The 15,159-nt window shown below is 42.4% G+C and overlaps 1 protein-coding gene across 8 annotated transcripts in view; it reads right to left on the reverse strand.

Moving 5' to 3' along the window:
• Nucleotides 1-13,779, reverse strand: part of abi1a (abl-interactor 1a) — a 101,339-nt gene extending 87,560 nt beyond the window's left edge. For 3 of the 8 annotated variants that reach the window (XM_048554561.2, XM_048554575.2, XM_048554552.2), the window contains exon 1: nucleotides 13,584-13,779. In XM_048554561.2, the coding sequence (XP_048410518.1) occupies nucleotides 13,584-13,700 (117 nt within the window). In that variant the 5' untranslated portion in view covers nucleotides 13,701-13,779. The remainder of the gene's footprint in view (nucleotides 1-13,583) is intronic. The other 5 variants (XM_048554602.2, XM_048554593.2, XM_048554613.2 and 2 more) reach the window with 2 other exon arrangements.
• Nucleotides 13,780-15,159: the final 1,380 nt, after the last annotated feature.

The following is a 15,159-nucleotide window of genomic DNA, read 5'->3' on the forward strand; positions in this document are numbered from 1 at the left end:
TGCAACTGTTCGCAATATATTTAAATGAATCAGGAGTGGGGGCCAAAAGCAATATTTCCAAATTTGCAGATGATAAAATGAGAATGAGCACTGAGGATAATGTAAACTGGTTGCAGGAGGATAGACAAGCTTATAGGTGAATAGGCACGAACATAGCCAATGGAATATAATGTGGAAAAATGCAAGGCTATCCACTGATACAAGGAATAAATGTGAAGTGCATTTATTAAATGGCTAGACAGTGGAAAGAGATGTACAAGAGGCATCCAACAGTACTTGATAAATAGACAGGGAAAAATCCAGATGTGTAGTTGGATTTCAAGTCAGCATTAAGAGGTAGGTGGGCAAAATTTAAAAAGTACATGGATTTGGGGTTTGGTAGACTAGCAATTAAGAATTGCTTGATGGACAGGAAACACGGTAGGAACAATAAGGTCTATTTCAGGTGGCAAGCAGGGACTAGTGGCACACAGCATGAATCAGTGGTTGGGACTCAGCCACCCACACTAAACAAAGTGATTTTGATGAAGGAAACATACGTCCAAATTAGCCGATGACAAAACTAGGTGGATCCTAATCTAAACAAAATGAGATTGTGTGCGAACATGACAGATTCAGTGCATGGTGAAATTATATCCTTTGATATGTAAGGGAGAGAAAGATTATTTAAATGGTAATACAGTACAAAGCATAGACATACAAGGGGATTTGCATGTCCTTGTGCATGAAAGACGACAGACAGGTACAGCAAGCAATTAGCAAAGCAAAGTGACATGCATTGCAAGTTAGAAGTGGGAATGTCGTACTGTAGATACTCAGAGCCTTGGTTAAACCATATCTGGAGTATCACATGCACTTTCGGTCTCCCTACTCAAGGAGTAACATACACACCATTGGAGTCCAGAGGAGGTTCATTAGGTTAACAGTGGGTGACAGCTCTGCTGCAATGAGGACAGGCTAGTGAATTCAGGCAGAGTCAAACCAGAGTTGAGAGAGACGGGATCTGACTGAACTGCATAAAATGTTACCAGAGCTAGACAGAATAAACGCAGGGAGGATGTCTTCTTTGTCTAGAGCCACTGACATAATCCTGAGTATCAGAATATGGGGTAAGCAAAGTGAGGAAATTTCTTCACTCAGGTGATCACTACCACAGAAGTTTGAGACTACGTCAGAAAAAAGGACTGATAATGTTTGAGATATTAAAAGGCACCAGGGAATATGGAGTTAGAGTCAGAAGATTAGCCATAATCTAATGAATGGGTGAGCAGGCTCAAAGTGCCAAATGGTCTATTTCTGGTCCTCGTAGGCTATTTTTCAGAAGGAAGCAATTACGAATGCTCATGGGACACGTCTTTATTGCAGACAATTTGAGTACAGATATGGTTTGTTTCAGGTATGTAAGAACTGTGTTTGACTGGACCTAGAGCACTGTGTGGTCTCCTTATGTCAGAAAAAATATTACTGCCGCTGAGGAAGTACAAGGAAGGTTCACCAGATATGTTCCATGAATGATAGGAACAATTGATATCACCGAGACCTACATATTTTTAAAAAAAGGACAAACTGGGAAGAAGCAAGTAAAAAGGTGTTTCTTTTGGTTGACAAGTCTAAAAGCACAGGGGCCACAGATTTGGAAAAAAGACGCCGTGCCACTTGTGTCAGAGAAGACGACAAGTTATTTTACTGGAAAGATTGAGGTCCTTTGGAATTCTCAGAATGGTGAAAACTCCATTTTTGACTATGTTTAAAACGTAGAGGTGGATACATTTCAGACTACAAATGTCATCAGGGTTATGGGGATGCAAATTAGGTTGAAGCATTTGATCAGCCACAATCACATTAATGGCAAAGCAGGCTGGGCAGGCTAACTGGCCCACTCCCGTTTGTAGGTAGTGGACATGATAGGCACTGTCCAAGGAGCCTTAGTGAATTTCTACAGTGCATCATGCAAATATTCCATATTGTTACTACATGTCACAGGAAGTATTTGTTGATGCAGTGCTCATCTGCGAACTGCTGTGCCCTGGTTAGTGTCAAGCGTCATGTTGGAGATGGACTTATCCTGGCAATTGGGGAATATATTCTATCACACTGATGTATGAAGTAAAGAATTGAACAAAAAAAAAGTGACAAGTAAGAGGTAGTGTAAAGCAACTCACTATCTTAAACCAAATCAGGATTGCTGCCTTTGTCAATAACATTAAAAAAAAAATGATAAAATGAGGCATGTTAATGTGTTATCACAAATAAAGCATATGGTCCAAGTTGTATGCAAGTTCAGTAGGCAGAATTTGGAAGGATAACTGAATTCGCTCCACAGTTTTATGGCAAGGAAACTGCCAAAAATCCATTAAGTCTGAAAACGTTGAGAAATGGAGTGGAGCTCCTCAATTTAAAATCGCTATCAACTGGTGTTGGAAAACAGGTTGAAAACCATTAACGATTTTCCAGAAACATTATCTGAGCTACTTATGCATAAAATCTTGTGTAACAAGCTTTGTTCTGTTAACCAAACTCTGCAGCTCCATGTGACTTTTTTCCCAGTGACCGACTAGCATGTTAACTAGAAAGTGATCAAAAGAAGTAAACACAAAGAAAGAAGAAATTTGCCAAAGATACTCAGACAGCACCTTCCAAACCCATGACCACTTCATAAAGAACAAGGTAACCATGAGTTCCCAAAGAGGTTTATGTCAAAGACTGCTGCATCAGCGGCTAAGAGTTGTGAGAAGAAAAAATGACTATCCAACACAGAATATTGTAATGTGTTTGCAGTTAGTGCTAGCTCCATTTTGCAGTGAATCCTGAGACAAGTATTCCAATTCTGTTGCAAATCAAGAAATCTAAACTATAGCTTGGAAATCTAATTCCTAAATACATCAACATAGAAAATATACATTTGAAATATTGAAAATTAATCAATTCAAGATTCAATCTGGATTTCAACAGGGTATGGACAGATCCAGTTTCCTCTCATGGTCCAAAAGATGTACAGGTTAGGTGGACTGGCCATGCTAAATTACCCCGCAGCATCCAGGGACATGCAGGCTAGGTGCGTTAGCCTTCGGAAATGCTGGGATGTGATTTGGGTGGAAAACTCTTTGATGCCTCTGCTGTACCCTCAGATTCAAGGAGACAAATGTCCTTTTGAAAGCCAGCTCAACAAACATACTTCAGGCAAAATTCCTTGAAAGTGAACTAGAAAGGAGTTGGATAATGCCCAACAGTTCCAAAAGCATCAGCACTGACTGGTATTATTCTGAGCTCACATGCCAACGATCCAGGAAAACAGAAAGAAACCATTTCACTCAAGTTTTTTTTCCATACTGCAGCAGAATTAACATTAATGACTGGAGGAGCCTCGTAACAATCATTCAAGAGGATATCAACTGAAGCTTTCAGACCCAGATAGAGCAGATAGGAAGGAAAACAAACACTACAGATCCTACTCCATAGGACACCCTTCCTCTGTCTAAATATCAGAGAAGAATGACCTGTTCATCACAACACCAACGCCTGGCGAAACCCACACAGTAGATATTGGTCATTGGAATGAGTACAGGAGTTAGAAAGTCACGTCGCGGCTGTAAAGGACATTGGTTAGTCCACTTTTGGAATACTATGTGCAGTCCCTGCTATTGGAAGGATGTTGCAAAACTGGAAAGGGTTCAAAAAAAGATTTACGAGGATGTTGCCAGGGTTGGAAGCTTTGAGCTATACTGTAGGGAGAGGCTGAACATACCAAAGCTAATTGCCTTGGAGCATCAGAGGCAGAGGGGTGACCTCAGAGGTTGATAAAGTCATGCGGAGCATGGATAGGGTAAACAGTCAAGGTCTTTTCCCTACGGGTGGGAGTGGAGTCCCAAAACTAGAGGACACAGGTTGAAGGTGAGGGGAGAAAGACTCAAGGGGCCAAAGGAACACCTTTTTCCACAGGGTGGTGCATGTATGTAATGACCTGGCAGAAGCAGTGGCACCTGGGACCATTATATTTAAAAAAGGCACCTAGATGAGTACATGAATTGGACAGGTTTGGAGGGACATGGGGAAAGTGCTGGCAAAAAAAAAGAAATAGATTAACTGAGGTCATCCAGCCAGCATGGAAGAGTGAGAGGGTCTGTTTCCATGCTGTCTAGCTCTATCACTATTAGAGAAAAAAAAAGGGTAGCAAGGGAAAAAAGAGTAAGCCCACTCAGGGGCAAAGGAGGTAAGTTGAGACAACCCACAGGAAGCCAGAAAGATCCTTAAAAGAGTACTTTGCTTGGGCATTCACAAAGGAGAAGGACATGACTGATCCATTGGGAAGGGTGAGAGTTCTGAATATTTGGTAGTATACGGTAAATTTGGGAAAAGACAGCATGGTTTCATCAAGGGGAGGTCATGTCTGACAAATCTGCTAAACTTCTTTAAGTATTGAGCAGGGTAGGCCAAGGAGAGCCAATGGATGTAATCTACCTGGGCTTCAAGAAGGCCTTTGACAAGGTGCCACACAGGAGGCCGAGTAAGACAAGGGCCCACGGTATTACAGGCAAGGTACTAGTGTGAACAGAAGATTGGCCGTCAGGCAGAAAGCAGAGAGAGTGGGGATAAAAGGGTCTTTCCCAAGATGGCAGCCAGTGACAAGTGGTGCTCCACACAAGTTAGTGTTGGGACCACAATTTTTCCCCTTTTACATTAATGACTTAGATGAAGAAACAGTGGGCATTCTGGCTAAGTTTTCAGACGATACAAAGAGGGACAGGTAGTACGGAGGAGGTGGCAAGGCTGCAGAAGGATTTGGACAAGTTAGGAGAGTGGGCAAAGAAGTGGCTAATGGAGTACAACGTGGGAAAGAGACAGGTCATGCACTTTGGCAAGAAGAATAAAAACAGGCTATTTTCTAAATGGGGAGAAAATTCAGAAGTCTGAAGTGCAAAGAGACTTGGGAGTTCAGTCCAGGATTCTCTCAAGGTAAACTTGCAGGTTGAGTCAGTAGTTAGAAAGGCAAACGCAATGTTGGTATTTATTTTGAGAAGAAAAGCAGGGATACACTATTGAGGCTTTATGTAGCTCTGATCAGGCCACATTTGGCATTTTGTGGGCAGTTTTGGGCCCCATGTCAGGATGGATGTTATGGCCCTGGGGTGGGTTCAGAGAAGGTTCACGGGAATGGTCCCAGGAACGAAAAGCTTAACGTATGAGGAATGTTTGAGGGCTCTGGGGCTATACTCATTGGGGTTGAGAAAGATATTTTTGGGGGGGGGAAATCTAATTGAAACTTACAGAACACTGAATGACCTGGAAGAGTGGATGCTGAGACGATGTTTTCGTTTGCAGGAGAGACTAGGACCCGCAGGCACAGCCTTAGAATAAGGGAAGACTTTTTAAGAATGGAGATAAGGAGAAATGCCTTCAGCCAGAGTGTGGTGAATCTGTGGAATTCACTGCCACAGAAGGCGGAGGAGGGTAGGTCATTGAGTACATTTAAGGCTGAGATAGATAGGTTCTTGATTATCAAGGGGATCAAGGGTTACAAGCAGAAAGCAGGAGATGGAGGTCAAGGAACTTATCAGCTACGATTGAATGGCACAGCAGACTCAATGGGCCGAACGGCCTAATTTCTGCTCCAATAGCTTATGGTCTTATTTTGATGGCAGGGACGAGTGTGCGAGTACTCTACAGAATATCAATATACTGGAGCAAGTTTGGGAATTGTAAACTGCACTAAGGTAGACTAGTCCCCAGGGGAAAAAAATAGGACCTATCCCAGGTGCATGCGAGAAGCAAGGGAGGAAATGGCTGGAGCTTTAACAGATAGATATCTTCACTTCCTCTTTGACGAGAGGCGAGGCTCAAGGACTGGATATGAGCCAATATTGTTCCCTTGTTTAAGAAAAGAAGCAGGGATAATCCAGGAAATCACAGGTCAGTAAGCCTGACATCTGTGGTGGGGTTACTCTTGGAATAAGATAAAGAGGGATAAGATATATGCACACTTGAAAGAAAATGATCTACGTAGTGACAGACAGCATAGTTTTGTATGGGGGGGGGGGGGGGGGGGGGGGAGATCATGTCTCACCAACCTGATCAAATATCTTGAAGAGGTCACAAAGATAATCAACATGGATGTAGTTTACATGGACTTTAGTAACACATTTGTTAAAACTGGATAGGTCATAGAAGACAGAGTGGCAGTAAAGGGGTGTTTTTCTGAAGAGACCAGTAGCTAGTGGCATTCTACAGGGACCAGTCTTAGGTCCTATGTTGCATATGAGTGATCTGGAAGAAAAATGTGGACGGTCTGATTCTCAAGTTTGCAGAAGACACAGATTGGAGGAGTTGCTGATAGTGCTAACAACTACTAAAAGAGTGTGCTTGCTACCATTCACTTGATCTCACATCTATCATGCCTCTGTGACAGATGAAGTTAAAACTGGCAGGATGGCCGTGAGGATCTTGATGTGTTTGGAGATGGTTGTGTCATGGAAAGCTCAATGTTTATTTTATTTGCTGTCAAAGGGATAGATAGAGAGGGGGCGAACATTTTACTCTAAGGGTTTTGGAATGTGATCTTGCCAGTGTCACGCATCAGATGTCACTCAGTCATTGCAAGTAAGTAGTCCTAAGCATTGCCCAACTCATCCCACATCCAGTGGAGTTGTATGGATGTTAGTTGTGGTTTCCCCAAATGCTGCTTAACAGAAGTTCCATAAAGTATGAATGAGGAAGCCGCTCAATTGTTATGCATCTTCAAATTTGGTTTGATCTCATTTGTTTTCAGTAATTTAAAATTGGATTCTAATCGAACACTATATCACATGCCTTTTTATAAAAATGCAGCCAAAGCATTACTTGCAGTTTTTTTCCCCCCAGTTGATTGAAAATAATATGAAGCTCAATCCCCACCTAATTATAGCTGCTATGATGGTCATTGCTTGGTTAAGAATTGTAATGTACTTCAGATTTATAATAATCATGCCTTTGTTTAAATAGTCCATTTTGGTGCCTTCAGCTTGGTAGATATAATCTAATAGTAGTTGGTTTTTGAGGGGACTAAGTGACATTATGTAAATACACTTGTGGCATTTCAATGTTTAATTTTAAAATTAGAAAAACTAAATGTTTAGTATGAGCGAACACAGCACTGATAAAGTTGCTTGGACAGGAAACAAATGGCTTGGATTAATTGATTTCAAGTGTTTGCAATGTCTTCCATGTATTTTAACCTGCTTTTCCATTTTGTAATGCATATAAATTGATTGTAATCAGGGATGCAGTAGGTCATACAAAAATAAGGGCATTTAACAGAAGATCAGAGGTCAAGAGAACCTTAGAGGTTCAGTTTGATACCAGTGAGGAAATTTCCATAACCTGTATATTACATTGAAAGTGGAATGGTTAGTGTTCAAAAATCTCTATCGCAGGATAAGTTAAACCTGGATTTCAAACCTTTCTTAGTCTTGAGTTTACATCAAGATAAAACAAGTGACTAAAGGCATGTTAAGGGAGAAGAGAAACCAGCTGCAGAGCAGAAGGTTGTAAGCTAATCTTGTACTGTTTTTAATTTAGTGAAAGTAAGGGGAAACTAGGGATCCAGATTCTTCAAAAGCACTTTGTGCTTTCCTTGGGGGCATTGCTATTTTTGTGATCCACGTTTTTCACCCACTTCAATTAATCCTTCCCTACCCCACCCCCTTCATGTTTCTGAACCCCTCTTTTTGGAGTTCTGTAGATGCCCGTTTTTAAAAAAGTGCTCTACTAGTAATTTGGATATTTTGCATGGTGGACTAAAATAAAAGAACAAACAATAGTTTGTCAAATTTGGCTACGCAACAGTAATTTTGACTGAAACAAACTGTGCTGGAGAAACTCAAGATCTGACAGCACCCATTGAGAGAGGAACATTGTTTTGAGTCCTGAATGGCTGTTTAGATCTGTAATTCTGTTAATTTCAGAAGTTGACTGATTGGTCAAGTAGCGTGAGGATACTACAGCTATCAGGCCGTTGTATAGTGGCAGTGTTCCCCCACCTAAGTCTGAGTTCAAGTCTCACCTGCCCCACACATCTGAACATGTATGTTCAAATATCTACTACAGCCACAATCTGTGCCTCATCTTCCTGCAGGAAGTTATAGGTAAATTCTAATTGATCTGTTGAGACATGTTGTTACACATCTCTGGTGCAGGTAGGACTTGAGTCCAGGCCTTCTGGACAGGGGGAGGGGGGAAAAAAGGAAACAGTGGCATTACACTTCAAGAGCTCTCTGCTGAAGGCCGTACATTGCCTAATGTTGGGGTAGCTGCTTTTGAGTTTATTTCACCTTCATGGAAATAATTGAAAAATAGGAAGGTAGCAGCAGGGCAGAATGCTTGATAACAAGTCACCTACAGCTCAACAAATACTTGTAAACTTGAAGGCAAAAAAAAACCTGCTCAGACATCTTTAACCCCTCCAGGCAAGATGGCACTTCATCATGAATGAACTTCTTGGAGTGGAGACTGAATACTTGTGCTGTACCCAAGAGTGATTTGTAAACTGTGTACCTATCCCTACACAACAATGAAGTACCCTCAGGTGCAGATGGAAAGTAATCAAGTAAAAGGACCAAGCCAAGTTTTCCTTCTGACAGAAGGACTGACATTACCAAGTAACTATCAAAAATGCACATCTGGAATTGTCCTAATCTCATCTATGTGACTGAATAAACAAACACCATACATAGTTAAGTCAATGAGTGAGCCAAGGGTATGGGAAAACTATGAAGTCACACTTCAGAACAAGATCACCACTGCATAACATTCTTCCATCACATAGCACAACCAACCAAACATTAAAATTTGAAGTTTCATTTAGTAAACACTTCCTAGCTGTTTCTAACTGGTCATGCCATAACCAATGAGCACTGCAAGGAATGGAAATGTCCAAGCATAGATATGATAAGAATAAAAGGAATTAGGGTGACTCCTTATAAAAATGCAGCTAAATGACATTTGCAAATACTGGAAATATGCATTGAAACAAGGTTGGAATGGCATGACAGCACAGTAGTTAGCACTGTAGCCTCAGTGCCTGGAACCTGGGTTCGATTCCAGCCTCTGGCAACTGTCTGTGTTGAGTTTGCATTGTCCCCTTGTCTGCTTGGGTTTCCTCCAAGTGCTGTTTCCTCCCACAGTCCAAAGATGTGCAGGTGAGGTGGATTGGCCATGCTAAATTGCCCATGTTCAGGGAGTTGTAGATTAGGTGGGTTATAGGGTGATGACGGCATCAGTGTGGGTGAGATGCTCTGAGGTTCTGTGTAGACTTGTTAGGCCAAAGGGCCTGTTTCCACACTGTACGGATTCTATTCTATGGGACACTGCAGGTTGCCTAAAGAGATCAAAAAAGATATGATACCAGAAATGAGAGGTTGTTCCTTTCAGGAACACTTGAATAGACTGTGGTTCTTACCTTCAGCAGAGGAGAGCTGGCACAGATCATCACTAAATAAAACTAAAAAGGAACTTAGGAAAGGCCTTTCTGTTTAAGACTGTGGTCACAATGTAGAATACTGAACTTGTTTTGTAGCAGGCAATTGGCAAGGACATTAATGAGGAAAACAAGGCAGTCATTACAAAGGAAGATGACTACAAGAATTAGTTAAGGATGGATGGAAGCTCACATGGTGCACAAGCACTGGCAAGGGGTTGTACAGCAGCTAAAATGGCCCACTTCTATGCTATAAACACCATGTGATATCATTTTTCAAACTGGCTTGCACAAATTAACTCCTCTCTCCAATACAGTACTGCCATATATCCTGCTTCAACCGAGAAATTAAATAAAGCTTGCACAAATTGCTATACAAGTTACGCTGGCTGTGACAATAGCAGAAAAAGGTGCAAAACGTTTCTGGTTAAAAACAATTCAGCAAAAAAAAAGTGTTCATAGATTGAATTACTACACAATACAGACTAATGGAGGAGATAAATTTAAAACTATTCGGTTAGAATTAGAGAAGTGTAACAGTGCACATGGAATTGGGTAGCAATGGGAAGCGTCAAGATGCATTATCAAATTTGGTTGACCAAGACTTGCGAATACTGCTGAACCAATCAAAACATTAGACTAAAATATCCAGCGGACCATACGAGGAGGGCTGATATTAAAAGTGAAGATATTTGGCAGTGGTGTACATTCTGTGTACAATATGCTTGCTTGCAGGATTAAACTACCGCTAAGTAAAATTACAGTTAACTTTCAAAAATATTGCAGACACACTGCCAGACACCTACTCTGATAAGATAAGCAAAAGGATCGAAATTTGCTGGGAGATGGAAGTGGGAAGTACCAGTACTTGGAAATAAACAGACATCTGACTAACTATCCCCTGATACGCCAGTAAGGAATATTCTATCTTGCATTAAAAGATACAAAATCTGATTCACAAGAATAATTGATGCTATGGCTGACAGGAGAACAAAGATGACAAACAGCAGCTTGATCCACATTCTGCACTGAAAGAAACTGATTGTTTTTGCAGTTTACATGTGAGCTTGAAATTACTGTTGAGCAATACAACTTTATAAAAGTAGATTTTCGAAAAAGACAAGTAGCAGCTTGAGCAACCTACTGACTACCTTCAACTGTGGACTGATCACCTACAATGATTCTAAATAAGGGGACACAGCCACAATAAGCCGCTCATGCAGTCAGAATACTAAAAGTTGACCGAGTTAAAAAATAAATTAGAACATATCTTGCAATCTTTGGAAGGAAGGGAAATTTAAAGAATGTCCAAGATTATTCTGTAGATTGGAACATTTAGCCAAATGAGATATACATTTTACACAGGTACCAAAGATGCAAGATTTCAGTCAAAAGGTATTAAAAGGGAATATGACTGTATGGTTTAAGGACAAAGCAACAGTCAATGAAATCTGTTTTAATAAAATGCAAAAACAGAAACAATGATCAGTTTTTTTTAAATGTATGAACTAACTATTTGGGGCATGAACTAGGCAAAGCTGTAAGCCACTGATTAGATAAAGTCAACATGATTCGACAAAGGGTTTTTTTAAAACGTGGAAACCATCAGGATAATTAACAAAAACGTGCAGATACAGCACATTCATTTTGAGGATGCGCTCGATAAGATCCCAGAGAACAATTTGTTCCACAAGATAAGAATTCACAGGATCAGCACGGTCAAGAATCAGAAAAGAAAAATAAATAAGTCATTATTGGGTGGCAGGATGGAACTTAGTTGAGCACCACAAAGATCAGTGTTTGGTCTCATACTTACAATTCATACTGTGACAAGAAGAACTGTGTATCCTGGTGTACTGAAGACACAAGCGACGGTGGGTGAGCTGGGGAAGATCTAAGATGCCTCTATAGGATACAATCAACTTAAAACTATTGAAAGTGCATGATGAAGTACAAGTGCCAAGTACTCGGAGGGGAACTGATAATTCTCAATCTCTACATTGATTCTGAACTACTTCCATTGACACTACATCACCAATGTGCTCTATATTCACTTATCTAATGGCTGAATCTTTCCTCAAGACATGACAAGTCAAAAAGCTTTGTCTACATTGCTTCTACTCTGCATAAAATGCAAGTATATCCATGCCATTCACCAGACTCATTAGCTCCAAAAATCAATGCTTCACTTCTCAAAGCCTCATGTTTAAATACTCCCATAAGCATCTCCAACTCCAATTCTCAAATCATTTGGATTCTTCACACTGAAATCTTCAATTATCAAGATCCCAAACTCTGGAAGTTCACTTGCTCTAAAAATAAAACTCTGAAAGCTCGGTACCAACTTTTGACTTTACACTTGCTTAGAAATACAACTCAAAAATACTTCAATTTTTAAAAAGTGCTAAAAACATGGTCCCGAGGTCACGCAGAGAAAGGCTACGAAGTTATCTATATAAAAATGACAGACGACAGAGCAAAAAAAATTGCACTGAAACCCTAAAAGTGCGACAGTATGAGCAAAAATGTAGAAGCAATTTAAGGTGCGTGTTATCCAGTACAACAGAAAGAGATTCAAATTAAAATCATGACTGCAAAACAAAGTAGCTTCAAAGTGGTCACAACTTCGTGAAATGGAAATAAGAAAGCACTTTATGCAGCCAGAGAAAACTAAGACATTTGAAGCAACTATCAAGAGTATTACAAAAAAAGGACAGATACTCAGCACCATCGTGATGCTCGTATAGAAATAAAACCTTAAATTGACACAGCCTGGGTCAAATAGCTTCAGTTTCCTTATTTTATGATAAGCAAGTTACCCAAAAACAAGTGCAATTCAGACAAACTGGAATTGAGCACAAGGTTTGAGAATCACAAGTTCATCTGCAAAGCAGGATACTTCATACTAGAGTGTTTATTGACATATGTAAACCTATCTGTCGTTGCCCGGACCACTACAGCTGACAACTGCAAGTCGTGTTGCAACTTCTATCCGCCTCCGACTATCATATTTCCGTCCATGGAAAAAAACAAACGTTACATAGGTTTCCTCCGTATCTGGCGCATCAAACTAACTTTCGGGTGGAGTTTGGGATCTCATCCTGTTACAAGTGATCTCGGAGTTTAAAAAAAACACTGCGGCTGAACATGAAGCTGCGAACACCCACATTTGCAAGGAATTTACTAAGACAAAAACGAAGAGCGAGGATAGGAAAACCTACTTCATGGCGAGGGGTGGGGGCTTTTGACGCCTTTAAGACTAGTTCCACACTAAACTGGTGTCGGAAAGACTACTTCACCGCACAGTTTCCCCGAGGTTGCCCAACCCAGAGTAAAGGGAGTGTTGCTCAATTGATATAGCTATCATTTCAGCATGTCGGACTACAAAAAACCTATACTTAGCTTTCAGACAGACAAATCACATGAAAGAAACACCGAAATTTATAACACACGCACGCAAACAGATCAATGGAAAGATCCCCTGGCTTCACACCGAATTAAAACAAAGCGGGGACGAACTGCTTGCCTCAAGAACAAAAGCTGTTTATAAAAATCAATTCAAATTGTAGAGCGGGTGCCTAAAGAGCACAGGCGGACCCGTGGGAGGGGTGGAAACTATTGGGAGAGGGAGAGCCCCGGCCCACATACCCGGGGAATATGAGTCAGACAGCGCGGCACACCCTCTGGGACACACAGAGACTGGCGTTAAAAAGTGTGCTGGTAAATCCAGGGAACTACTGACGGAACAGGCTGACTCCTTCACAAAGTGAGTTTAAAAACAGAAGAGAGCTAGAGAGAGACCACCACCCCTCTCAGCCCCGAGCAAAACCTGACATTATCGAGGCCCCGGGACGGGGGCGGATAAGTGTCCAACCGTTCACGGCCTGGGGAAATCGAAGTGAAGAAAGAAGAGGTGTGTGTGTCTGTCTGTCTGTACTGGTCTCAGGGGGGTGGTTGCAGGAGTGGGGGCGAGGGATCGAATTCACGGCCCAGCCCGTATCCGGGCAGAGTTACTTGCCACTGGGACGGTGTGTGTGTGAGAGAGAGAGAGAGCGGGACACGGCAGGGGAGTTGTAACCGCCAGCGGTGCCGCTCGTCCGCTTTTCCCGTTACCACTGCCCCCGCCAGCTCGTACCTGGATATAGTTGTTCTCGCAGTAATCGGCCACACGGCCCAGGTTCTGGTAACTCTCTATCAGCGCCCTCTTGCCGGCAGGGATTTCCTCCTCGAGTAACATCTGCAGCTCTGCCATCTTACATCTTTCTGCATCGCTTTATGACTCCTCGCTCAAGACCGCCTTGGTTACACCCTCCCAACCGCGCGAGGCACGCCGGGATCCCATAGCCTCCCTCTCACCCACCGACCGCAAAGTCATCTGGGACTTGTAGTTTGAGATGATGGGAACTGCAGATGCTGGAGAATCCAAGATAATAAAATGTGAAGCTGGATGAACACAGCAGGCCGAGCAGTATCTCAGGAGCACAAAAGCTGACGTTTCGGGCCTAGACCCTTCATCAGAGAGGGGGATGGGGAGAGGGTTCTGGAATAAATACGGAGAGAGGGGGAGGCGGACCGAAGATGGAGAGAAAAGAAGATAGGTGGAGAGGAGAGTATAGGTGGGTAGGTATGGAGGGTATAGGTCAGTCCAGGGAAGACGGACAGATCAAGGAGGTGGGTTGAGGTTAGTAGGTAGGAAATGGAGGTGCGGCTTGAGGTGGGAGGAAGGGATGGGTGAGAGGAAGAACAGGTTCGGGAGGCAGAGACAGGCTGGGCTGGTTTTGGGATGCAGTGGGTGGGGGGGATGAGCTGGGCTGGTTGTGTGATGCCGTGGGGGGAGGGGACGAACTGGGCTGGTTGTGGGATGCGGTGGGGGAAAGGGAGATTTTGAAGCTGGTGAAGTGCACATTGACACCATTGGGCTGCAGGGTTCCCAAGCGGAATATGAATTGCTGTTCCTGCACCCTTCGGGTGGCATCCTAGTGGCACTGCAGGAGGCCCATGATGGACATGTCATCTGAAGAATGGGAGGGGGAGCTAAAATGGTTTGCGACTGAGAGGTGCAGTTGTTTATTGCGAACCGAGCGGAGGTGTTCTGCAAAGCGGTCCCCAAGCCTCCGCTTGGTTTCCCCAATGTAGAGGAAGCCACACCGGGTACAATGGATACAGTATACCACATTGGCGGATGTGCAGGTGAACCTCTGCTTAATATGGAAAGTCATCTTGGGGCCTGGGATGGGGCTTGTTGTAGTCTCTCTCCTCTGCCAATGACCTGGAGATGCCGGACACTGGAAAGTGTGCCTGCGGGGATAAAACTGGCTTTTGAGGTACCAGTGGTAATGTCCTTCATTCTGGCTCAGGACATCCATGTCCAAGTCCCACTTCCTCCAGACGTGTGTAGTAACATGCCTGAACAGGTTAATTACAAAATATGCTGGAGAAACAACACAGGTCTGGCAGTATCTGTAGGGAGCGAAATAGAGTTAACTTTTCAAGTCCAGTGACCTTTCAGCTTAGAACTGAAGACACCCGATGAAGTGTGGAATATATCCTGATTTGAGTTCTGTTGACTAGTCAAAATCGTGGAACACCCATTCTTAACAGCACTGTAGACAACATAGATTAAAGAAGCACGCTATTACCTTCTCAAAGTCAATTAGTGATGGGTAATAGATATGGGCTCTGCCAGTGATCTTTACATGCCATGAATTAAT

The sequence above is a fragment of the Stegostoma tigrinum genome, chromosome 2 (genome assembly GCF_030684315.1).
Source record: "Stegostoma tigrinum isolate sSteTig4 chromosome 2, sSteTig4.hap1, whole genome shotgun sequence".
NCBI lineage: Eukaryota > Metazoa > Chordata > Chondrichthyes > Orectolobiformes > Stegostomatidae > Stegostoma > Stegostoma tigrinum.